Genomic DNA, 24,730 nt, shown 5'->3' on the forward strand with positions numbered 1-24,730 from the left:
ATCAAAGGAAGAAAAATAGCACTAGGCTCTGGAGGGAATACCAGCATCAACTCCCCCTGCTTCACTTTGAAGGCCAACATTAACTGTTATTTTCATTTGTTGAACTGCATTTCAATTGATTTTTTTTAGTTTTTTTTGTGGTTTGATTTTTTTCTTTTTAAAGGGGAAAATCATTAAATGATACAAGAGTTAACAAAACAGATGCAATTGCACTTGAAGTCATATGTCAGCTCTACCTTCTCCAAGCTATTTCTAAAGTAAACAATGTCAGGTTAGGGGAAAAAAAAAGATAGTTCAGCCATAACATCTGACACTTTGGGAGCTAGAAACATAATAGTTTTGAAAAGTAGTACAGAAGGAATATATTTAAGTTTTGCTCTTTTTTACTATGATGTAAGATACTCACCCTAAAAAAGACAAAGTGGGAAAAAGAGAGAGAGCAGGAAAAGTAGCAAGGGGAATCAAGGGCACTTAACCAATTGAAAAACTAAATTTCCAGCAGGGACAAATAAAGGGGAGGGACACAGGAAACAAAAACATTGGAAGATGACATGGAAAGACCAATCACTTATTCATCACCATTCTTCAAAATGCAAAACTGCTGAAAAGCATTAAAGACATCACATGTCAAACTGATTTAGATGAGCAACTTTTGTGTTGGTGTAATTGCTTTATGGCACAACTACTGGCATTTCACACCAGTAAAGATATGTGCTTTAATGCACAGGAATTACTGGGTTCCAGGTCACTACACAAGCTTGAGCTATGTTAACCAGAGGTGTAGAAAACTGGAGGGGAAGCAGCACCCTGTATCCCAGTGCTGCAGAGGAAATAACTCATGGTTATTAGCTGCATGGAGATAACTCTGATCCAACACCAGGTCCCAGATCCACGGCAGCAGCAGGGTCTGAAGCCCAGAAGCTGCTGGCTCTGCACCTGCCCTAAGTCACCTGGGCTGGGAGCAGGGAGAAGGGACACCCTGTGAACACTGCAGATAAACCAGCAGCTGAGCTGCTCCAGTGGGGACAGAAAACTCCTGGACCTGCCCAGGACACCCCAACAATCCCACCCTGTGCCCAGGAGCATTGTCCAAACTCTCCTGGAGCTCTGGCAGCCTTGGGGATGTGCCCATTCCCTGGGGAGCCTGGGCAGTGCCCAGCACCCTCTGGGGTAGAGCCTTTCCCTGATCCCAACCCCAACCTGCACAGCTCCAGGTGCTCCCTGGGTCCTGTCCCTCATCAGAGAGCAGAGTTCAGTGCCTGACCCTCCACTTTTCCTTTGTGAGGAAGTTTTAGAGTGCTTTGAGGTCTCTCATCAGCATCCTCTTCCCCGGGCTGAGAAAGTCCCATGACCTCAGCTGCTGCTCTGAACTGATGGCATAATGTGTGCTATTCACTGGAGCAATTTAAACCCTTCAGCTCTGAGGAAAATCCCTATTTCACATTTATTTCCTTAAAAACAGAGCACAGTTAATAATTATTATTTCAGTGGAGATGAGCACAGCGCAGAGGGCACTCTGGAATACCACATTTAAATCACCCTGTACACAGTGACAGTGTTGATCTCCAAGCCCCTCAGGCTAAAATAGCTTTATTTCACACTGCCTATACATTTTTCAGGGCAGAGATGCAATCAATACACACAAAGGAGTCCAAGGAACCCAGAGGAACAAGAATAGTTTTTGTGGAATTGATGTTGCCACGCATCCATTAGCCCCACTCAGTAATTAGGAAATTAAAAGTGTCTCATTGCTCCCCTCTACTGAAAGTCACCCTTGAGGCCCTAAAGTTGGGTTTAGATGCTAATTAAGAGTTTGCTGACTGCTGCCAGGGCATGGGCTACAAACGCCAGCAGAAATCCTGTTCTAAGTCCCTGAATTATTATAAACAAATTCATGTCCTTCTCCACAGGGGATATTTTCAGGAGTTCCTAAGCCTCAGGTTTATCACCACAGTTTGTAGGGCAATAGCCTGGCTGTGCACATGTATTTCACTTTAATAACATCTTCCTTCTTTCAGAGAGTAAAATTTGGTTCAGATTAATAAACCAGGGCACTCCATATTATGCACACCCACAGGCATAAGTGAGTCAATCAATAGCAAATTTTAGCTACACCTTCTAACAATTTTTGCTGATAATTTAGTTCATTAACAAAATCTGAGAAACATGGCATGAACACAAATGTGTGCAATTAAGATAATGCTTAAAATACTGAATTTTGGTCTTATGAGCCCCTAGGATGATATAATAGCTTAAAAACAGGCAATTTTGAACACCTGAGTGCAGAAAGCAGATTTGCAATCAACACATGTGATACTGAAGCAACAAAAAGTATGCCTGGGAAGCAGGGTACCAAATCAACACAGTGAGTGTGTCCTGATGCACCTGGTTGGTGCAGGCTCCAACCAGGACACCTCTGTGTTCTTTGCACTTCTCTTCTACAAGACAATCAGCTTCTTCCATCCCCTTTGTCTTGGCAGTTTTGTGAGTCTGAGTTACAATATTTGCACCAGCTCATTGTTCCACGAGCTTCTGAAAACACTTCCTGCTCTCCTTGGGTCGTATTTTCACACTGATAGTACAGATTCTGAGACTCAAATAAACAAAAAAACCTACAACCAACACTAACACTATGCTAAAAAATGACAAAGAAAAATGCAGATGATGGTCAAACCAACTCAAAAAAAATTAAGGGTCTCAGTGTTTCACTTGAAAAATTTCAACTAAAATTAATTATCTGAGTAACTATTTTTATTTGCATTTTCTCTACGTATTTTTAAGTACATTTTTTTTTCTCTCAAACAGAAGCCTAACAAGGCAAGTCTGAACTGATTTAAGAAGATGTACTTTCATTAGCAGGTGATTTACTACAGCAGAATGTGTGTTAGATCCAGCAGTAAAGGCAAATTAATTGAACCAAAAATACTTTAGGAAGAAGCAATCTGAGTTATCAGGTGTTAGTAATCAAAAAAGATTAATACAGGGATATTCATGACCTCTACTTGTAAATAAACATCAGGAAAATTTTTCTCCCTTCAGAAAATGAATTCAAGAGCGCCTCGGAAACTCTAATTAGTATTAATTTAGCTGATTGTACACTTAGATAAGATGTGTACAAAATGGTTTCAGACTTTAAGGGAGACAGACAGCTACATACACCAATTAACAGATTTTTAAAAGACCTGGAGATAAGTAATTAATTAGAGGAACACTGGCAATAAAGGGATTCTGAGAAATTGGTGGCTCTGCAGCCAGGAGCCAAGGAATCATTGGAAAGGGATTGTGGAAGGGCAGGAGGGGGAGGATCCTCTCTCTGCAGCCCTGTGCCAGCTCCAAGGGCAGCAGGGACCAGCTCACCCTCACTGAATTGAGCACAGGCACCGAGATAATTGGGATTTTTCTCAGGGAAGGTTTGTGTATCCTGGCAGCATACATTCTGTACAGCTGAAACCTTCTGAGGAGGAGCCACTTGGGATTTTGATGGGAAGGAGTTGCTGAGGAACAAGGCAGGTTTTGGTCAAAGGCACAGACAGTAGAGCCCCTTGTCAGGGCACTGCCCTGGCCCAAGAGCAGCAAAAAAACCTCTTAATTCAGACCAGGACATAACTGTGAACTCGCCATGCCCAACCTCACTGCACCACCTCCACTCCCCAACCTCGAGGCCCTTCAACAATGGGTGGATCTTTATTTTGTTCCATTCTGCAACAAAACCTCTGAAAGCTGCCTTTCATCTTGCTTTGAAGTAGATATTTTTAATGAACTGTTTACCAGCCAAGTCTAATTGTGCAGCATAACTAGTGCAACTTGAAACAGCACTCAGAACTGCTCTAGAGATGGGAAATGACTACAAGCCAAAAGTTGCAAGGGGGAGAAAATGAAAAACTTCTTTTTAAAAAGGCTCCTGATGTCAGCGACTCTGTCATTCCTCCTACTTTACAAAGTGTATCTTTGTTCATGATGAAATCTCTTTGCATTTAGCAGCCCAAAACAGCTTTGCTTTCTATTCAAGCAGCCAAAGACCTGTCTGGGCTGCAGCTACCAACCAGTGGCATAATGACACAAAAATGTAATGTAACAGTTGTAACAAAACCAAATCTAAGGAATGGCAGGGTTTTAATATTTCAATAAGGTTAAAGCACGAGTGTTAAATTATTTAGGTTCAGGAAAAAGATATAAGCACTAGAGCAATATCACATCCATACTCATATATCTTTACACATTTAGAGGTGATATCTATGTGATAAATTGCTGGAGTGTGAGGTAAATTAATTTACTATGCACTTTGATCACAATACCCTCTCCTGACCTACTAATCCATTTCCCAGCAGACTTGCCCTAAGATCCCAAATCACAGAACACTTTCACTGCTGCCATTAAGAACAATGTTTCATAGTCTACCTCTCTTTTTTTCCCCACAGGTGGGGAAGTTTCCTTCCTTGAAAAAATAGGAAATATAAATTAAGTTATGGGAAAGTAGACAGATGAAAGCTTTATATCCTCCACTTTTTCATATTGTGTACCTATATAAGAGAGTTATAAGGAGAAAACATTTTCATATACTGACAGCTGAGCAAGATGCTGTGATGTTGGCATGATTCTGGTGAAGGGGAACAATTTATAAAATCCAGATACTTCACTCTTCAACTAGAATGATTTAATATTGCCAATAAAGAAATAATATATTTCTGTATGCAGAAAAGCACTAAAAGTTAAACCTAATCTACAGATGTGCTCACAATTTGATATTTTAGGGCTACAGACTGTTACATGATAAAAATGATAATTAATCTACCTATCACTGCCAGGAGTGTGATGGAAGAAAAATGAAATGGAAAAGTAAAGAAAGCCTGGTTCTTCCTTAAATCCCCAGTCACAGCTAGCAGGAGCAAGGAATCCCTGGAGCACCCTCTCCCTGCCAGGCTCTGAGCATCCCACACAGGTGAGGTGCTGCCAGGCTGGAGGCTCCTAAGGAGAGCAGATTTACCCCTCTGCCCACCAGGCTGGCAAACAGCTCTAAATCCAAATTATGATCTATCATAAAGCTGAAAAAAACTAACTCAGGTGTTATTTACAGGAAGATCACCAGGTAGATTGATTTCATGGATTTGGACCTTCTGGATCTTGCCAGACATACAGAAGGGTGTAATGCCTGAAACCCCCAAGGAAGAAATCCATATGGATGTGGGGAGTGCAAAACAAGAATTGAGCTGAATTCCAGTAAAGCTGTGGATGCAATGCTGGGGTGTGGACATCCAAGCACTGCCTTCCCCCAATTTGCCATGGCTTTGTTTACAGCCTGAGCTGCACTTAGCCAAATATGAAATATTGACAGAAAGAAGCATGGCAGAGTTAAAAGACACTCTGAGCATTCTCTGCACTTGAGTTGATGGATATGCTTTAGAATTTGTTACAGGAACCATAATTCAAAATGTAGTAAGAAAAATATTTCTAGAGAAGAACAAAGGCATAGTAATTGATATTGGCTTCAGGTTTCATACACTTATCCTTTATGATTTTAAGTACTTCATTTAGAAAACCTATCCTTGTAAGCACTGAGGTCTGCCCAGCTGTGAACCAGAACACAGAATGTAAAATAAAAATATTAAAATATAGACAGATAACAAAATAACAAAAAATCAGGGAATTTGAGTGAGTGATTTTAGCTAAAGAATGGCAGAAGCCCTGTGCCTGCAATGGGACCTTTTCAAGCCCCAGGTCAGCTGGGGCTTTGCCTTTGCCTTGTGGAGGCAGAGCCATGGACAGTGCCTGTCCCACTGGGGCACAGCCCAGCAGCAGCACTGCCAGCTGTCAGAGCTGTGCCCCAGGACAGACAAAGCCACTCTGCCCTGGGGGCACAGGGAAGAGGGACATGGAAAACCAGCTGAGCTGAGCTCCTGCAGTGTGGGGCAGCTCTGACACACCCTGTCCCTGCAGCTGCTGAAACTTTCACTGCTGCCAGAGCAGCAGAAATTCTCTCAGGGGTTGGGGGAGAAATCTGAAGAAGAAATCAGCAGCACCCATTTCCCATGGCCAGTGCAGCCCAGGGATTTTCTGCTGTCCCTCACTGTGCTGCTCCCACTGCTTTGGGCCACGACAAGCTGTGGTCCCAGGGGAAACATCTTGTTCCAGACTTGGACAATGAGGAAAGATGCTCTCAGCAGGACTGAAAACATTTCAGTCTTCATCAAAACCAGCAGGAATGCAGCCAGACCCCAAACCCTTGTGAGTGTTTGAGTAACAGAGGGCAAGACCTGGTCAGCCAAAGGGAAACTTTTAGCACTGAGCTCCCCATGAGGGGGCCCTTGGTGCTCTGAACATCCCACTCTGGGCTGTACTGAGGGGACAAGAAATTAGGGAAGAGCAAAGGACAATTATGGGAAGATTCCCATCCTGCACACTAAAAATGGGTCTCTGCACTAGAAGATGAGGCCATGTACAGGAGCTAGCAGTGAATATTCCTGTGCCACAGAGAAAGAAAAGCTAGGCAAGCCTGGCCATGTGCTTTCTCACTTTGGGAGATGATACTTTGCCCCCTTCCTCTATCCTCCTCAAGAAGTAATGAAAGAAAATACATTAAATAAAAGCAGCCATAAATAAGGAGTCTTTGCAGCAGAACAGACTTAAGCCTCCTTTTCCTCAGAGCATCTTTCCCAAGCTTCCCATTTACAGAATGAGGATTTACAGACAAAGGAGGGTGTTTAAAACATTAAGGAATTTTGTAATTATAATGTTTAAATAAATAAGAAGAGAGGTAGGCAGGGTGTTATATAATCCAGCATAAAACTTCCCAATTTTATATTAAAAAAAAAAAATTAGCACCCTTGCCTCAAGGTTTACTGTCCTGAAAATGTTTAGCAGCTTTTTTTTATAGAATAGCATCATTATCTTGTGCAGATATAAAACACAGGATGCTTCTCAAAATTATATCACAAAGTATTTGTGCATTCACAGTATCCAGTAACTGCCTCCATAATTTATGGGCACCATCCTATGCAAATCATTGGAAAGAAAATGACAGATCTCAGGGCTGTTTGTTGTTTAATCCCACTTTGTCATGATTCAAAAAAGAATGATGTGAAAATACAAGGAAAGTCATCCATAATGGCAAAAAAAAAAAAAAAGATTCTTGGACGTTCTTCGTTGTTTTCTAAGAAACATAAATAATCAGCTCTTTGTCAGCTTTGAAATGAACCTACATTTCTATTCCACATGAAGGGCCATCAAAATCCAAAGTGTTTCACACCCTATTCTATTTCTGCTGGCAGAAAGTTTGGGCTCTAAGATTTGACAGCAAGAGATCATCCAATGAGATGGGAAACAGCATAAAAAGATCACAAAACTGGGCTGGGACTTCAACAGGCATCACAAGGCTTTGGAAAGAGGTAAAAAAATTAAAAACCCATATTAAAATAAAAAACCCAAACCCTTGGTGTGGTGGGGTGACCCTGTCTGGATGCCAGGTGCCCACCAGAGCTCTTCCATCCCTGCTCTTCTCAGCTGGACTGGGGCAGGGCAGGGGGAGGCCACTGCCCAATTAATGTCAGAGGAAAAAGAGACTTCACTTGGGGAAATCACTTTAACTATTATCAAACAAGAGCAGAATGATGAGAAATAAAAAGAAGTCTCAAAAACACCTCCCCTCTTCCCAGTCCCAGATTCCCTCCCTCCTTCCCAAACCCCCAGGTCATTGTTGATGCCTCCTTCTCTGATGGGCTTGACCTTGGCCAGCAGAGCCATCCTGGAGCCTCTGGCATTGGCTCTGTCAGACAAGGAGAAGCTTCTGGCAGCTTCTCACTGCTCCACTCCTGGAGCCCCCTCCTGCCACCAAACCTGGCCAAACCCAACACATCACATCTCAACCTCTCTCTCAATTTTACTCAAATTTGGAACCTGCTGAAAGTGATATGTTCCTACCAGAAGTGTGTGAGGTTTTGGGTTTTTTCCACAACTCTACATTTCACTAAATGTCTCCTGGCACATAACTCATTTACTGCCAGTCTATTTTAAAACAATTAAGTCCACATAGGAACAGCACCACCATCCCCTGCACCCTCCCTGCAGTAAAAAAGGCACAACTAGGTAGAGTTTTCACAACTGCTGGATTCAGGGACTGCTGAGAGAACTCCACTGCTGAGAGACAATGCTGCTTTCTCCAGAAGAGAACAGTGGTGCTGTGCAAGGCAGAGCTGAGTTTACACAAAAATGGCAAAAGCCATTATATTATTGAGATAAACATTTTTAATACCAAAACTTTATTTAAAAAAAAACCCCAAAACCAAAACCCTAAAGCATCTCTCAAAGTAATATTTCAGTCTGAGTTTCTTCAAGGACAGCAGAATAACTGCTGCAATGTGTGTTAAAGGAGGAGCACTGGTGTCTGACATGGATAACTGTCACACTGACAAGTGAAATGTGCTCATTAAATTAGCAGAGGTCTTCAGATGACTGAAGTCAGCAAAACAGAGCAGCACTGCAGACAAACAGGGGTTTGTCAAAGCTTTGCCTTCCCTCCCTCTGGGCTCCTGCTTATTCCTGAATGGATCAGCAGAGGCTCCAGGCAGGGCTGGTGCAGCCTTGGCCTCCCCCAGAACTCAGAGAGAAGCTACAGGTCAAGCCTTGAGTTCAATCCCAGCAGAACAGCAGAAAGTCTTTGTCTTTCACACTGCTCTGAGAGTTAGGGGGCAGGGATTCAACTTGCTCCCAAAAGAAAGAAAAACCTGCCAAAGTGTTCCCTGTCCAGAGCACGAACTTTGGAACAAGCTGCTCTTGTGATACACACCCTTTGTTAGTTAAAACCTCTTTTTCACATATATTAAGTTCTGAATGACCAGCAACTGCCCCCACCAGCTCAGAGCAGAGCCACCTCCTCAGCTTCAGTGGCAGAGATTTCAGGTCTGCCTTGTCCATCTCCTCCCTTTCTGGCAGGGTTAGGGATGTCTCAAAGGCCACCCAAACTTCCACAGAACACACCTTAGCCATGGAGACTGACAGCAATGGAATGGGGGCTTTGTGCTGTCTCATAAAAAGTGAGACAGAAAAATCCTGATGTCTCATCTCTGGTCTCTTATTTATTTATTCAAGATGTAATTGGAAAGAACTCTTCCTTCCAGCCATACCTTAACACCACAGCTCTACTTTAGGGAGAAAGAGGAAGAGTCAGCTCTTAAAGCAAAACAGAACTTCTGATTAGAGATACTCTGAATTGAATCTATTTAAGGAAAGAAGCAGTTCCATCCCTAGTGGTTTTTACTCATCTGGCCATTTCCTCACTCTTCTTTCAGTGTCCAGAAATTTGTCAGATTGTTTCAGGTTTTGTTTTTTTCTTCTTTTCCACTTAGTCAGAAAAACAATCAAGTGGTTCTAAACTAATTGCAAAATGTAAATACTGCACCAAACCAACACTTGATATCTTGCTTTGGCTGTCATATAAAAAAAAAAATCAATTATTTACACTGCTTTAGTCACACAACAAAAGCAACTCTGCTTTTCAAAATGTAGACTGTTACCCTGTATTCTCTCAAACTAAAAAATAAACAATTGTCACAACAAGAAATTTACTACAATTACTCAAGCACGTGAAAGCTTATCACCACAAGAGATTCAATGAGCAATTCTTACATTAATTCTCAGTAGAGAGGGAATCAAGTCTTAGTCTGATGCTCAAGGCCTAATGAGAGCCTCCAGACACTTTCTGCAAGCCAGGCTGAGAGCAGCAGCTGCTGCTCAGTCACCTTTTCATTGTGTGATGGGAGAAGGATCCTCTGGAAAAGGATCCCTGGCCAGGACTCCCCAGCCCAAAGAGGTGAATCCAATCTGAAATGGGACACACAATTCATTCTGTGACAGCAAAATGAGCAAAAAGTCCTGGCATTAAATAAAAATACTGATAAACATCTACAGAACCTTGGAGCTTTTGTGTTGCCAAAACAGAGGGAAATCATGGAGAGACCTTTCTCCAGCTTGGAGGTTTTCTAGGTTCCAACAAATGAGAAGCAAAACTTCTGCAGTCAACCTCAACAGCCAGAGCCCAGGACTGGCCATCAGTGGGGAAGGACATGCAGGAGCTGAACAGCATCCTGACCCTGCCAAGGCTGTGTGCACACTCCTTTGGCTGGAACAAACAAGACAGCACTCACAGGTGATTTTCCACCCAGGAAGAGCACAGTCCTCTTTTAGGACAGATCTTCTGGGGCTTTCCCCAGAGTAATCTGTATTTTAGAATTAAACAAGAGATTAAGGTTCCAGGGTTTTTTTTCTTTCCAATTATAGCAGAAGAAATAATCTAAATTTTTTTTTCCCTTTACAAGATGACATTTGCCTTGACACAAGTTTCCACACTGCTGTAGCTGGCCTGCAAGAATTACTATTGAGGAACAGTGAGGACAAATGTCAAGGGAGGGCACAGAAGAGTTGCCCTGCTCTTAGGCATTGAATAATCTCATTTAGGGACAGCTATCAGTGCTGCTCTGGCCTTGTTAATTTTCTCTTCCTAGACACTCAGAGCTTTTGTCTACTGCTGTTATCAAGGCATTTGCATGCACTAATCCATGACAAATGGTTTCATTTGATGCACATCTGATTTCCTTGCCTGCCAACTAGAAAGAGATAATAGAAATACCAAGAGAAACTAAATTAGAACTAAAGGAGTCATCTATTTGTTGGGGAAACTCAAAACAAGGTTAGGATAAACACCACCCAGGCAGCTGAATTAATGGAGAAAGCATTCAGATGTCAGCTGAGGAAACACAGTTTCTAATTACCTGGAGGGGAAAAAAATTGCTGCATTTTAAAGCTTCACAAAAAGATTCTGCTAAAGAAATAAGGATACTACAGATGTAGGAGCTGCTTTAGACACAGCCATTCTCTGTGAGATCCTGCCCCAGCACACTGAAAACAATCAGGAACTCAAAAACCTCTGTGAGCTCAACTGATCCCTTGGGTTCTCCCATTTCACACAGCAATGACTCCTGGCTGGCTGGCCACACAAATCTGAAAGCACTCCATGCAAGTGACCAAAAAGAGAAATTTAATGTGGTAATGAAAGTCACAGTAAATTGTGTTAGCTTAGCTGTGAGAGCTTATGATTAAAGCAAGGCTTTCCCCCAGATTTCTGCTGTTTAATGAAAAGTGTATCCTCGTGCTAAAAGGGGCAACTTCTGAAAACACCAGACCTACTTTAATTTCAGTGCTGCTCTAAACCAAAACAGGAGCTGGTACCAGCCAGAAGGACACACAACACCCTCCTCATGTTCACCCTGGTGTTGAATTTGAGCTCTCTGTGGTCTTGATTCCTCCTGGGGAAGAGGCAGATCTCAATTTCTGCCTCCAGACAGGATTTCTGCCTTTATCAGCATGATGGCTTGTTTTGGGTAGCTGCTGATACCTACACAGATAATTTTTTCCCTCAAAGAGGAATATCAAGGCAAAAATAAAGAAGGCACAAAGACACAGAATCACTTTTTAAAGTTTCAACTTAGGAAGCTGACTCTTAAAAAACAAACAAAACCCCCAAATATTAAGTCCTCAGAATTTCTCACTCAGTTCCAGTTTTGGCTATAAAACATGAAATAGGCTGGTGTTCAAAGGTTTCTGAACTGTAAAATTAGCCCATTTTTAAAGACATGATAGAAAGCATAGGAATTACTATATCATAGAAATAAAATAATGGTTTTTATTAATATAATTACAGGAAGTACCTATATCTAATCATATTTCAGTCAATTTTTCCATACCTTTTTAATCCTCAGCACCTTAAGCCAGTCCAGAAATGAAGCTAAGGTCTTCTCTAAAATGTGGGTTTTTTTCAAAATGTAGTGTTCTGAACATGACCTTAATGATATTTCACTGTTATTTGATCTCATTTCTGTCTGGTTTTTGGTTTTATTTAAATTCAGAATGATTCAGAATGTGAACACTTGCTTTTTAATATGTTTATACAGGCAAATACATGAGCTACAGATACTTTTAAACTCTGGAACATGTTCAGTCACCACTGTGTTACTGGGATTCCTGGGCAGCACATAGGAAAGAGGAGCTAACCAATAGGTTCCCTCTACTTCTGCATGTTCTTGTAAGAAACAAACACATAAATCAATGAAACCAATTTTCCAAATAAAATGTCCTTGCTTGCTCTCAAGCACTTAATTAAACACCATTAACTCTAGTTTGTTTTGGCAACCAATTAATGTCATGATCAAATATAAATAGACTCTGCAAGAAAAGATTATAATTATTAAATCCTGAATAACACAGTACAATTGCACTGAAGCCTTGCTTGCCAGCAATATTTAGCAGCAGTTTTGGAGAGCATTAATGAGGACAGTAAAAATGAAGTTTTAACAGGAGGTGCAGTTTAGATCCTGAGGCTTTTGCCTGTACCCAGGCTGATCTGTAGAGTCTTTGGTTGCTGACATTATTTACACAGAAAAATCACAGTCCCAGGTTCCTCACTTTCCAACAAACTGGTATGTACATGCATAGGAGTCTTTAATCAAGTTCTCCACAGATGTAACTCTCACTTGTACACAGTTTAATCGACAGTGTAGTTTATTTTGCTCCCTGTGTTTTGGTAGGTTCAAAATGAGGGTTCTTGATTCAGATTTGTCAACTACAGAAAACTAAATTAATCCAGCAGATCTTTGGACCATGCACAAGGATAGATTAAAAACACTCTTTAATCTGAACCAACATCTCTCCTGATAATCAAGAGACAAGGATCACTCTTTAGGCTGGTTTTTAGTTGCCTATTCATTTAGTAACAGTTAAGGTATCTGGTATACAAATAAAATTTATCTGTTCATGGTAGAAATATTTGTGCCCATTTCCAAAAATGTCCCACCACATGTGGCTGGGTGGGAGCTGCTCATGGAGAGCAGGTTATTCCCTGGGTTACCTGGAACTCACAGACACTGCCCCTCAATAGGGGTTCCCATCCCAACAGATTGTTTATGTACTGTACATCACTTGCTGATTGTAAGGAATCCCTTTCACATCACCCAAAACAAGTAAAATTTTATATTCCTGCCATCATTTCAGTTCCCAAATCAAGCTGTTTTCTCAAAATAAGGATCACAGTGGAACAGTAGGACAGAGTTATTGATTATCATGATAGCAACAGTGATCCTGCACGCTGCTGTCACTGAAGTGACCTTTCCAGAAGGGCAGGAGTGTTTTCTTTACCCACTGTGAAGGGGCAGACTGGTGTTCCAAAAGAAATACAGAAGGCAAGAGAGAGATGTCAAAAACCAATCTAAATAGAGCGTAGAAAAATGAGTCACAGAAACATTGGGCTGTGTAACTTCATTCAGCTTCATTTACACCCCCGATTCCCCATTGTGCATCTCTGCCTGACTCTCATAAATTTAGACTCCAACTGTGCTGCAGTCCTCGTGGTCCCTTCCAGGGCAGGATGAACAGAAAGCTCCAGCATCGCTCCCATGCGAAGGAGTAAGATCAGCTGGAGAAAACTGTTCTGTATAGGGCATCTGAAAACAGCAAAAAATGCTGAGTTCCACCAGAGGGGAAAAAAAAAAAAATCTTGCTCACAGCACAGGTTGGTTTCACAGAGTGGAAAGAAAAACATTCAGAAGGAAACACAAAGATTGTAGACAGTAGAGGGTAAAATAATATCAGACTTAAAGGGGAAAACACATCAATCTTGTGAAGCAATGCACTTGAATATTACTTTTTAAAATATAAATGAGCCTTGGACTAAAGCAGGCTAATCATTAAAGGCATGTTTCTGATGTTATCAGCAGAAATACTTCAGTGCAGAGCAATGTAGTTTGCCTCTGGGGTTTATATTTGTAGGTGCCAAATTTTCCTTGGGATTTTACCACCTCAGAATGAATTCCCACAGTCTTTAAGGCCATGACAGTGAACTACAAATAGTGGTGTGCACTGAAAGGTCCCTGCATGACTCACAGGGCCCCGAGGCTGCACTTGCAGAGGGAGGCTCAGCACAGGGCTGAGAGCAGGAGATGCTGCCAGGGCCAGCACAGCAAGAGGAGCTTTTTGGTGCCTGCCTCCCCAGGGCAGCTCCTGCCCAATGTCTGCCTGCAGAGACCTGAGGGAGAGCTGAAGTGACACAGGATGGGGACAGGAGCATGGCCAGGAGGAAGGGCACAGCAGGGGGACTGAACCAGAGCACTGAGAGTGTCAGTGCAAAGCAGCCACACAGGAGGCATCATCCCATTGTCCCTGTGGGAGCACTTTGCCATTGCTGGTCTGCACAAGGTGTGCAGTGAGGGTCACCCCAGGAAAGGTGGCACTCCATGGGACATGCAGCCACGCTTGCAGCAGCTCCTGGGAGCTCTCCTGTGCTGCTCAGTGCACACCCTGGCCATGCTGCTCCTCACAGCCCATGGAGCTGACACTCCTGCTCCCCCCAGGCTGCTCCATCTCCCTGGATCAGCAGTAACCAAGCTGTGAGGATCCCAGCTGCCCTTCTGCTCCTGCCATCGACCAGCCAGGGATGACAGCCTAAACCCTGGCAATGCCAACCCATCCCTTCCCCTTTACTTCCATTGTGTCCCAGGCAACAGACCCCAAAATCTCCCCTGGCTAACCCTATCTCCAAGCACACCCTGGAGCCATGCTGGTTCTGTTTCAGAGGTTTGATTTTTCAGGAAAAAAAAATTAAAAAAATCAAAAAACCAAAATCACAGGGTGCAATACTTCTGATCAAGTCTGCTGCTGTAAACAAGCCCATCACACAAGCACAGCAGGCAGCTCATTGCCATCATGCTGCTAGAAACCCTACCTCATGCTTAAGTTTTGATTTTGTCACATCAGCTCTCTTCCTAAACAAAGTACGTGTCCACATCCATCCAAATGTATTTTGTGTGTGACCAGGAACACAGTAGGTACTTACAACCTGGATTTCTTCACTTAGCAGTTGGTAATTTCACATCTTCAAGAGCAGCCTGTCAAGGCCAGGTGTGTGTAACAAAGGTATCACAAGGGAGATCTTTCCAGTGAGTGACTGGAACAGCTCCTTGTGAGCAGGATTTTCTGACTGTGAACAAACCAGGGCACTGTGCTGCTTCCTGTGCATTTGCTGGAGTAAATGGAAACTGAGTTAGACCTTAGAACTTAAAAATGTGCTGATTTTAATTAACACAGCAAGAAACAATAGCTGTCACCTCTCATGGCCATGGCTGGCTGTGTTCCTGCCTGGGAATTTGAACAATGTATACTGAAGGCAACAGTTTGCATTCACACCATGTGATTAATGAAACAATTCTTGCTAATTACAGAGCTCATATATTAACTGCCTGGTGCCACACTTGCTTCTGTCCACAGCAAGAGCAAAAATCCTGCTCAACTCACCTTCCAAATCTCAACTGTTCTACAAGTAGAGACATTTTATTTACACTTTCCTGAGGAATTAGATTCAAAACCCTGCCTGTTTTGAACTGAATAGCCACATATATGGGGCATATGAAAATAGCAGACCTTTTGAAATGTGAAAATATGCAGTTTACCCCAAGGCTATAAAAAAAAAAAATCAGTGGGAAGGCCAAGATGAGGACTAAGACATTTTTTGCTCACAGCCAGAGACTACAGTTTCTGCAAAATGCTGTCTACTGAGAAACATGCTCACAGCATCCTTAGGTTGATGTTCCTTGTTAGTTGGTGCAGAATTGCTTTGAGACTGATTTTTCTCTCTCGTAATATGTAGTACAGAGAATCACTTCTTGAGAAGATTTTTAATAGGCACATCATTAACTACTGTCACAATAAAAGGTACTTCATGGTTACCATCATAAAATTCCAGCCTCGATTCAGTCCATGATTTCTTCCTCTGAACAGGCCTATTTTTAATTAACATATTTGCAAATGTCAGCAGTGCTACAGTGGGTACTTTTTTCTGCTTGTGTCTGCCTTTCATCTTTACACTGCCCACAAGACTAACCTGATGTGTACCTAACTCATTTGCACAAGTTTACAGGTGAATCCTATGTCCTTCCAAGTAACACATGGCCAGTGTTGTCACCTATTAGCTGAAAGATTCAAAACCTTATGGAACAAAGTCAAAATTTTGCAAAGAATTGCATGATTGAAAGGATGATGTTTGCCTTTTAAACTTGAATCCTGTACTTTGCTAATATCTTGTATCACCAAATCCCAGCATCTACTTCCTGCTGCTGGGAGGATCAATCCTGTCAATCAGATGATCAATGAACTATCAAAGGCACTCAGATAACTCTGCAAATCATCATGGCCACTCCAACCCCTCAGGCCAATTCCACAGCCCTACAACTGTGTGTATCTTAGAGACCAAAACAACCAGCATGGAATTCTTTTCATTACCACTGTTTCTTCTTAAATCACACAGAAATGACAAGCTTGCAAAGAAGATGGAGATTTGTTTCCACATAAAGTTATTTCCTGTGAATGCTTTCACACATCCTTTGCCTAACATGATTTTCATGAAAATGAAATATAGTCAGAAAAAGCCCTGCAGAAAGCCATGAGTATTGCCCAAGGGGAATTACACTGCAGTGGGGTGCTGCAGGTTTACTCCCAGGTCTCCTCTTCCTCACCTATCCAAGTCAAAAGGAACAGGCACCAATATTGAAGGGACTAAAGAGCAGCACTCAAACTTCTCACTGTGTTAATGAGACAAGAAAGAATTAATGAACAGGCACAAATAATGCAGCATCATTCATCTTATCAGCAAGCAGTATTTACTATGGCCTTACTACCTGTGCCCACCTGCCAACATTTCACAGAAAATAAAGTCACAAATACCGTCATGCAGAGCAGTTTATCACATTTGTTTCCAGGTTCATACCTTCTGCTAAGTCATCTAATGAATAAAGAAGTACTGAATTATAAAAATGAAGAATTATACTGCACTGGAAAGAGGCTTTAAGCTTCTGTGATTGCACAGTGTGTTAAAATCTATTTCAGCCCATTCAGATACTTGCTTAAGGAAGTTTCTGGGAGAAAAAAAAAAAAAGATCAAGCTCAGAAATCTCTGATGATAAACTAACCCTTTAATATATTGCCCTTGATTTCCAGGGTTTCAAAACTGGATTAACTGCTGTGGTCCAGATGGATATATTCACTGTGCTAATCTACTGTGTTCAGTTCAAGTTTATTATGCTAAAGACACTCCAAGAGGATTTTATCTTTTACCTTCACCATCCTGTGCTCAGTGAGACTCCTCTATTCATAAGGAATGAGAAGCACAAGATGAGGTGGAACCTGCCTTTTTAATTATCTTGTACCAAAGTGGCCCCATGATGGAGATGAACTGCTCAAACTCTCTTATTTTAGAGCAGCTCATTATCTATGCATGATCACAAACTGAAAGAAAAGGTATGCTGAGCATGCTATTGATTGCAGCTCTCTTTGCCATCATTCAATAAGTTGAAATTTCATATACCAAGTATTAAATTACTGAAATTATGCTGTGGCTTATCTGCATCCATTTTTTTATTCACTTTTATTTGGCTGAACATTTTAATCTTACTTACGCAGTTTTTAACTAAAAGTAAACTACGCATTGCTAATAATATAAATATGAAAAATAGGGTGTGCTCAGGGACTGCAGTTGAATACATTAAAATCACTCAGTTTGCTAGTTAACATACTTCCATCCCTTTTATGTACAACCTTTCACATTCAGTTGGCAGACTGCAAATTCATGGCCTTATAAAAAAAACACTGTCTTGATTTTCTGTTGTGACAGCAGAAATCTTCCAAAATATCCAAGAGTTTCCCTAAAGGACACTCACTGGCTGGCACTTCCCAGGTGCAGCACAATCTGAATTTGAGGTGACCATCATGTCAAATTCCACTCATCTGTCAATGTAGTGGATTATTTCTTGAGAGACTGAAATTGGCTGCCTGGGATCAGAACACCATCAATCTTATTCGTGTAGGGTGCAAGAAGCTGCCTGAGCCAGGCTTGCAGGAGGGAAAGCTTGGCTGCTTCTAAGTAGGTGATGAGGCAGCTGTAAAACCTTCACTCTATCTGTAGCACATCCCTGAGTGAAAGATTTTGTCATTTTTCACATTTCCCCAACATTTGGTATGCATTCAGTGTCTTGCTGTTCTTGCTTCATAAAAAAGGTGATTTTTCAAGCTTAGGCAAATGTTGCAGAGCTCTGGATCTGCCCAGCTCTCATTTTTTCTCATAATGTCACTTGTTTCAACTGATTCCATAAAGTGATATTATGTTTTCCTTTTACATACCTGTACAGCTGGGCTCTTTTTTTCCCCTTTCCTTCACTGGGGGCACATTCAAATAACCAGCAGCATTTCTGATAATTGCACTATAATAAATCTCTGCAAGTCCCAGATGAGTCCCTCACCACTCAAACTTCAAACACTCCCAGATTTCCAGTGCCAGGGGGTAAGGGTAACACCCTTGGTTAATCTGATGCTCTAAGATGGGCACTGAGACCTGGCCTAGCAAGGATTTTGGTCTATTCCTCTATAACATTTAAGTTTTATTAGAACAAACCAAGGCAATGCCAATACCTGTGATTTCTGGGCAAGAAATGCACTTGGGAAAACTCTGAGTTTTAAAGTTGCCAAAGACCTGTGTTCAAGACCATCTATCTTTGAAGGGATATCATTTGATCAAAAAAACATTAAAATATTAATTTTCACATTGTAAAATGACTTAACACTGTGAGTTAACACTTTCCATCTTTCATTTCTACAACTCTTAGAGCCCCTCCCACCTTTCCTTTGGATTCAAATTTGGTTACGTGACATTCTTGGCCCATCTAATTTTACCCAGATGAAAATACTGTGCTAGAAAATGCCACCACCTCAATTTTTAGCATAGCACATTCTTCAAAGTGCAATTAGCAGCTGAAGGAGTTATGTGATCCATTTCTATTAATAAAAAACACAATAAAACCACTGCAGACCCAGCAGTCCAAGTGAGCTGTGTTCTCCACTGCTAACCTGTGGGATTGATTCTGCCTTTACAGGCACTGCCCTCTTTTCACAGTCACAAATTCTCCTCCAGGATGCACTTTTGCAGCCCCATCAATTTCAGAGGTAAACTTGAAAACCTCAGAATGAGTGTGCCTCCTTTAACCCAAGGCAAACCCCCGAGCTCCAGATTCGGTGCCCGTGGTTTAAGGAACAAACCTGAGCCCAGTTTGGGTCAGATAAGTACAAAGTTCCACAAACCTAGGCTCTCACAGTGTCCAAGCTCTACAGAAATTCCAGAACTTCACCAAATGGGAAGAAGGGGAGAGAGAAACAAGGACACAAAAACTGAATCATTACCCACAATGGGATTTTTATGTTGGGCAATTGTTAGAAAATGACATTAAACGTGACTATTCCCACACTGGATTGGCAAAGCACAACACACATTAGACTCACCAGAAAACAGATGCTGTGCAATACAAAGGCAAACAACTCATAAAACTTAAATGATAAAGAGAATTCTGATTAGTCAATCATTTATCAAGACAGACAGGAGCACGGGCAGAGAGCCTGCAAGCCCAGAGCTGAGCTCAGTCCTACCTGGTCTGTGCAGGTGATGCTGCTGGAAAGTGTGATGGAGGGACCCCTGACAGAGCAGCATTGCACAGGCACTTATCCACAAATACAGGACCCAGGACATTGCAGAGACCACTGCCATTCTCTAAACAAAATATTAGACACACATTATTATCCAATGCCTTCCAGCACACACAATAGTCAGCTTCCATTACAACAGTATTTTAAATATTTTTCTTTTTCACTTCTTTTGGTAAATGTCTTTTGATTATTATTCCCTCCCCTGCAGGATTCAATTGTTGTACAACAAAGGTCATGCCCAAAAGGACAGCTGAGGTAAAGAGACATCACACAGGAGCCTGGGTAACTTTAATAATTCAGTGGTAAAAATCAAACTGTAATAATCTGAGGACTAAAAAAACCACAATATAAATAGAAGCTGGGAAATATTCTCACACTGATCCATAGCTCAATTTACAAGGGAGTTAAAAATATAAACCAAATTTTAAAAAGTCACAACACCAGCTGGAAAAACCCAACATGATGTCCAGAGAATATCAAGGCTGCTTTAAATACATTGCAGAAAGACATAACACATCCTCAGCTATCCAAGACATATTGCCAAAATACTCCATCCCCAAAACTAAAAAGGCTATTACTGACCCAGAAGGTAACAGTACATTGTTTAGTTTTTTTGCTTTTGCAAGCATTAATTATTAATCATGCTTCTGTCTACCAAACAAAGTAATTGTTTCTCAGAATTATGTTCTAATCCCCAGATGAAATCAGCTTCCTTTTGTTCGACCTGTGCACACACAAGGACTGGAGTATGGCCAGACTGAATTTCAGATGTGCTCTACAGAAGATTTGATGTTTCCACAAAGCAGTTTGTGTCAAAATTTAAAAAATATTCCCTTTGCAAAGGGGAAAGGCAATTTCTTTGTCTGCTGGTGCTGGTGCACTTGGCCATCCAGGGCAGACAACTCTTTTTCCATACTCGTGCTCATGGCTGTACTAAGTGGCTGAATTTCCCTCTGACTTGTTAACTTCAGCAGCTCTTTCTCAGTGCCTGCAAGGAGCAGGAGGTTTGCAAGGCTCAGCTACGCTGCACATCGTCCAGCTCCCCTTACAGCACCTTCTGCTGTATTTCAGATGGGCAGATTAATCAAACTTCAGGCACTCTCCTCACTCAGCCAATGATGGGATGCTGCTCTCTATCTAATAATCCAATCAGCTGAACATCATTTTCAGAGCAAGAAAGACTTTGAAAGATTCAATCTCTCACATGGAAAAAAACCCATGTCTTTAAAAAAAAAAATCTGCATGCACTATCAGGGGATTTCTACAGTAGGAAGATGAACAATATTAAAATAGTGAAATGCTGTGGTAATAAAATATATGCATATAAATCCGTTTTTTTCGCCCTGATTTTAAAGCAGCAGAGTCTTTGGGAAGCTTTTTAAGTCTAATTAGTTGAAATGAACCACATAAACTGACAAGTATAATTAATAGAGAATACCAAAACATTATTTTGATCAGCATGAGGCTCTTTCTTTCTCTGTACTGAGTGCTTGATGCACTGCTTGGTGTATAATTAATTTCATTTCCAACTGTTTGCTTTGCAGTATACAATGCACTTTTTCTCCTCTCTTTTTAGACCCATTTATCTTGCAAAATAGATTCCATCTCCTCAGATCAGGGAGCTCCCGGGAGGCTTCCCGTGTCTTCAGGAATTAACACCTTCTTGTCGTAATTGGTGCTCCCGTGCTTTTTATACCACAAGGCAAAGGGAAAGGTGAGCCTCACGCAGGGGAATTTCAGGTATTCAGGTTATTTAAACTGAACTTTAAAAATCCCAGTCAAAGAGCAAAACTTCCACAACCTGCTAAATGCTTCTGTGTCTTTCCTCCGGCATCATGTTCTTCACACATGGACAGCAGACTTTACCCACTCAGGCTTTATTATCAGTTTCTTGGTTTTTTAAATTATAAAAAAAACCTCTCTCAAACATTTGCTATTTCAAACTACCTTTGCTCAAACCCAGCATTTCTTACAAACATTTCTCCATGCACTCGTTCTTCAGCAAGCTGTCAGACACACAATTTTACCCAGAGATCACCTTATCATTAATACAGAAACACAGCAGTGAATATTTCCCACTTATTATCTGATGAGTTCCAGATCTGCTTTCTGAATCTTAAATCCTGAGGAAGCTCCTTACCTGAGTAATCCAACCAGGAGCAGAGCACTCTAGTAGTGTTCATCGGAAAGATCTAATACTTTTTTAAATCCATCTGTACCACAATAAGGGATTTCTTTTATAGCTTCCCAATAATCTTCTTTATCAGGATTAAAAGTAGAAAAAAAAAAGAAAAAAAAATCTCTCTTTCGTTACAAATCCTGTTTCCAGAGTAAAGAAGACATCTGAGCTCTGAGACTGCCGTCAGAAAAGTGGCCAAGGTTTGAGGGGTGGAAACCTTCTCATTTTCACCTTTAAATCATTTCCGAGCATCCCCTTGCGCTGGAGGAGCCCTTTGGAGGGGTCTGGCGGCGAGGGGCGGCTCGCAGGACACGCGGGGCCGAGCAGCAGCCGGCGTGTGAGCGCAGCGCGGCCGCGGCTCCGCACGGGCGGCACAAGGCGGCGGCTCCCGGACCTGCCCGAGCCTATTTCAACACATCCCTGCTCGGGAGAGTATCACATGTGCCTTAAAGCGACACAGCCCTCGCTCAGTCAGCGACTGGAGCTGCATTTAAATAGCGGCAGCCGAGCCCGCACGGCGCAGGGGAGCGGCCGCTCCGGCGGCGGGAGGCGGGCGGGGATGGCAGCGGGAGCGCCGGGGGCTGCGCGGCCTCCCAGGCACCTGGGACGGGCTGATTCCGCCAGCACGGCCTCGATCCGCCAGCCTTCAATCCCCTGCCTCCTCCTGGCACCTGTTCGCCAGAGGAGAGCGAGATTTAACGGAGTCCGTTTCCCTGCACATGGCTGGGAAGGGGAAGGGAGGTGCAGGGAAAGGGGAGCGAGGCGCACGGCGGAGCGGGAGACTCCCGCACGCTCCCGGGAGCTGTCCAGCACCTTGCCACAACTCCCAGGGGAATCTTTCCTTCCAGCTCCATTTCCGAGGCAGACAATGGGCAAAGAGCTCTGATTTACTCCCAAATGCTAAAGCTCAGCTATGCCAGATTATTTATTGCAGTTATTTATTCTCCACGTCTTAAGTGGCCATTTACAGGAATGGAGTGGTTTCCTCTCCCTCTTGTACCATATGTAATTATTTTTTTTAAAGAGCCATTCTATAGACTTAGTACATACCATTCACTTGGTATTACAGCTCTTATGTCTGCCTCCAAAAGAAAAAGGGCTTGGAGACAAAACAGAAACTTCCATTTTGAGAGCTCAGGATGTGTGCTACAACACAATGTGGGATTATTTGTTTTCCCCCTGGATAACCTGTGGTAGAAGAGTGTGCCACCTTCACTAAATGCTCACCAGCACAAGACACCAAACAATAATAAAAAAGAACAGCACTAAGTACTCTTGCACTCAAGTACCTCCACTCAGCACCTGAGGACATCTATCCCAGTGCAGACTCCCTGAGAGGTGCAATGAGCTCACCTGACAGATCACATTCTCCTTTGGAGCTGCTGTATTTTATTGGGTAATACACACCAAGTATTTGGCCCTGCAGACCAACAGAGATGTTACACTGGTCTCTGCCACCATGCTCAGAACAGGTCTCTATTACAGCCTGAACACAGTGAAGCAATTGGTGGCAGGTGGGTGTGACAAAGTGACAAAGGAGATCACTGGCCATGGACCCTCCCATCAGGTCCCTGAGCAGAGCTGGGAACAAGAGAGTGGCCCAGGCCAAGCCTCACTAACCAGAGATGCTTTCAAGGGGTCAACATTTTCTTTTCAGGTGCTTTGTTTGAAAACACATTGTGGTTGGGGATATAATAATATCTTTAATAAGGGCTTTCTTGTTTTCCTAAAGAATTTCCTTAGACACCAAAATTCAGCAGAGAACTGAGGTAGTTATTACTTTCTGGCCCCAAAAGGGTCTAGAAGGCTCAAAAAAAGCAGATGAGAGGCAACAAAACCCCATGAAGTACTGATGAGCAAGGTAGGTACCTTGTAGCCACCCAGGATCAGGAGCCAAGAGCAGGAGACAGCAGGAGGAGGCTGCCAGGGTTTGCTGCCAAACCCACAGGGAGACTCAAGGAATTCAATCCCATAGGAATACAGCTCCTGTGAGGGGCAAGTGATGGGGATTTAACTGAAAATAAACACCTGCTTAAGATAAACCCCTTTTAGGACTTTGTGGGAAAGATACAAGTGAAATATACAGAGTTGGGAGGTGTGAGGAAAGATGAAGGAGAAGGGTCTCAAGCAAATGTCTTCTAAGAAACTCAAAAGCCTTGTGGACAGCAGGAAGAAACAGACAAATTGTGACCACACACCTTGGCGGAGTAGGCAGAGACAGATTTATGCAAGATACAGATTTATGTAAGGTACAGCAGAGCTGTCACTCTGCCAAGCACTGCTAACTCCCAGCTCCATGAGGCTAATGCCACCATAACCCCTGACAGATGCTGCTATTGCTCAGGACAAGCTCTGCAGGAACAGGGGACATGTTGCTTCTGCAGGGTAGGGGGGAGATCAGAGGGACAGAGAGAATATTAAACAGGCTGTGCTTGCAGCCTCTCCCCTGCCCTGGCTCCCAGCATCAGAAGGAGCACAGGAGCCCTTGGCAAATCTTGCAGAAGCATCCTCACACCTGCTTTGATGTCTTTGCTGCCAATTTTAACTTTCAGTGGACCAACAAGACATCAAACATTTTCCTCTTGCCCTCTTTGCTAAGCACAGTGCCTGATGGTTTGGGGGTTTACTTCAGCTTCCTCAGCTGGCTCTGACAGGGAGGGGATGATGCTCTACAAGCACCTCTGGGCCCATGTTGGGTGTGGGGCTACTGACCCTGACACCCTGGGAAGAGAAAGTAGGAAGGGAAAAAACCATGAGTGAGCAGTCTGCACATTCCAAAATGATTTCTCATGAAAAGGGAAGGCTGCAGGTAATTTGTCTCTAGACAAGAGGAAGATGGGCCTGAACGTGGTGCTGTGTGGAGTGGCAGCTCCTGGCTTGATGAATCCATGAACACCCTTTGGTGAGAACACCCTTTGGGTTACCTGGTCTGTGTCTGACTGCTGGGAGGGGAAGTGTCAGGAGGAGCTCCTTCCAGCCCCACTCTGACTC

At 42.6% G+C, this 24,730-nt stretch overlaps 1 protein-coding gene across 1 annotated transcript in view; it reads right to left on the bottom strand.

Moving 5' to 3' along the window:
- Window positions 1–24,730, bottom strand: part of TAFA1 (TAFA chemokine like family member 1) — a 214,897-nt gene that overhangs the window by 181,445 nt on the left and 8,722 nt on the right. Inside the window, exon 3 of the mRNA XM_050979300.1 lies at window positions 19,504–19,624. Within this exon, the coding sequence (XP_050835257.1) occupies window positions 19,504–19,624 (121 nt within the window). The remainder of the gene's footprint in view (window positions 1–19,503; window positions 19,625–24,730) is intronic.

Source organism: Serinus canaria, chromosome 12 (genome assembly GCF_022539315.1).
Source record: "Serinus canaria isolate serCan28SL12 chromosome 12, serCan2020, whole genome shotgun sequence".
Lineage (NCBI taxonomy): Eukaryota > Metazoa > Chordata > Aves > Passeriformes > Fringillidae > Serinus > Serinus canaria.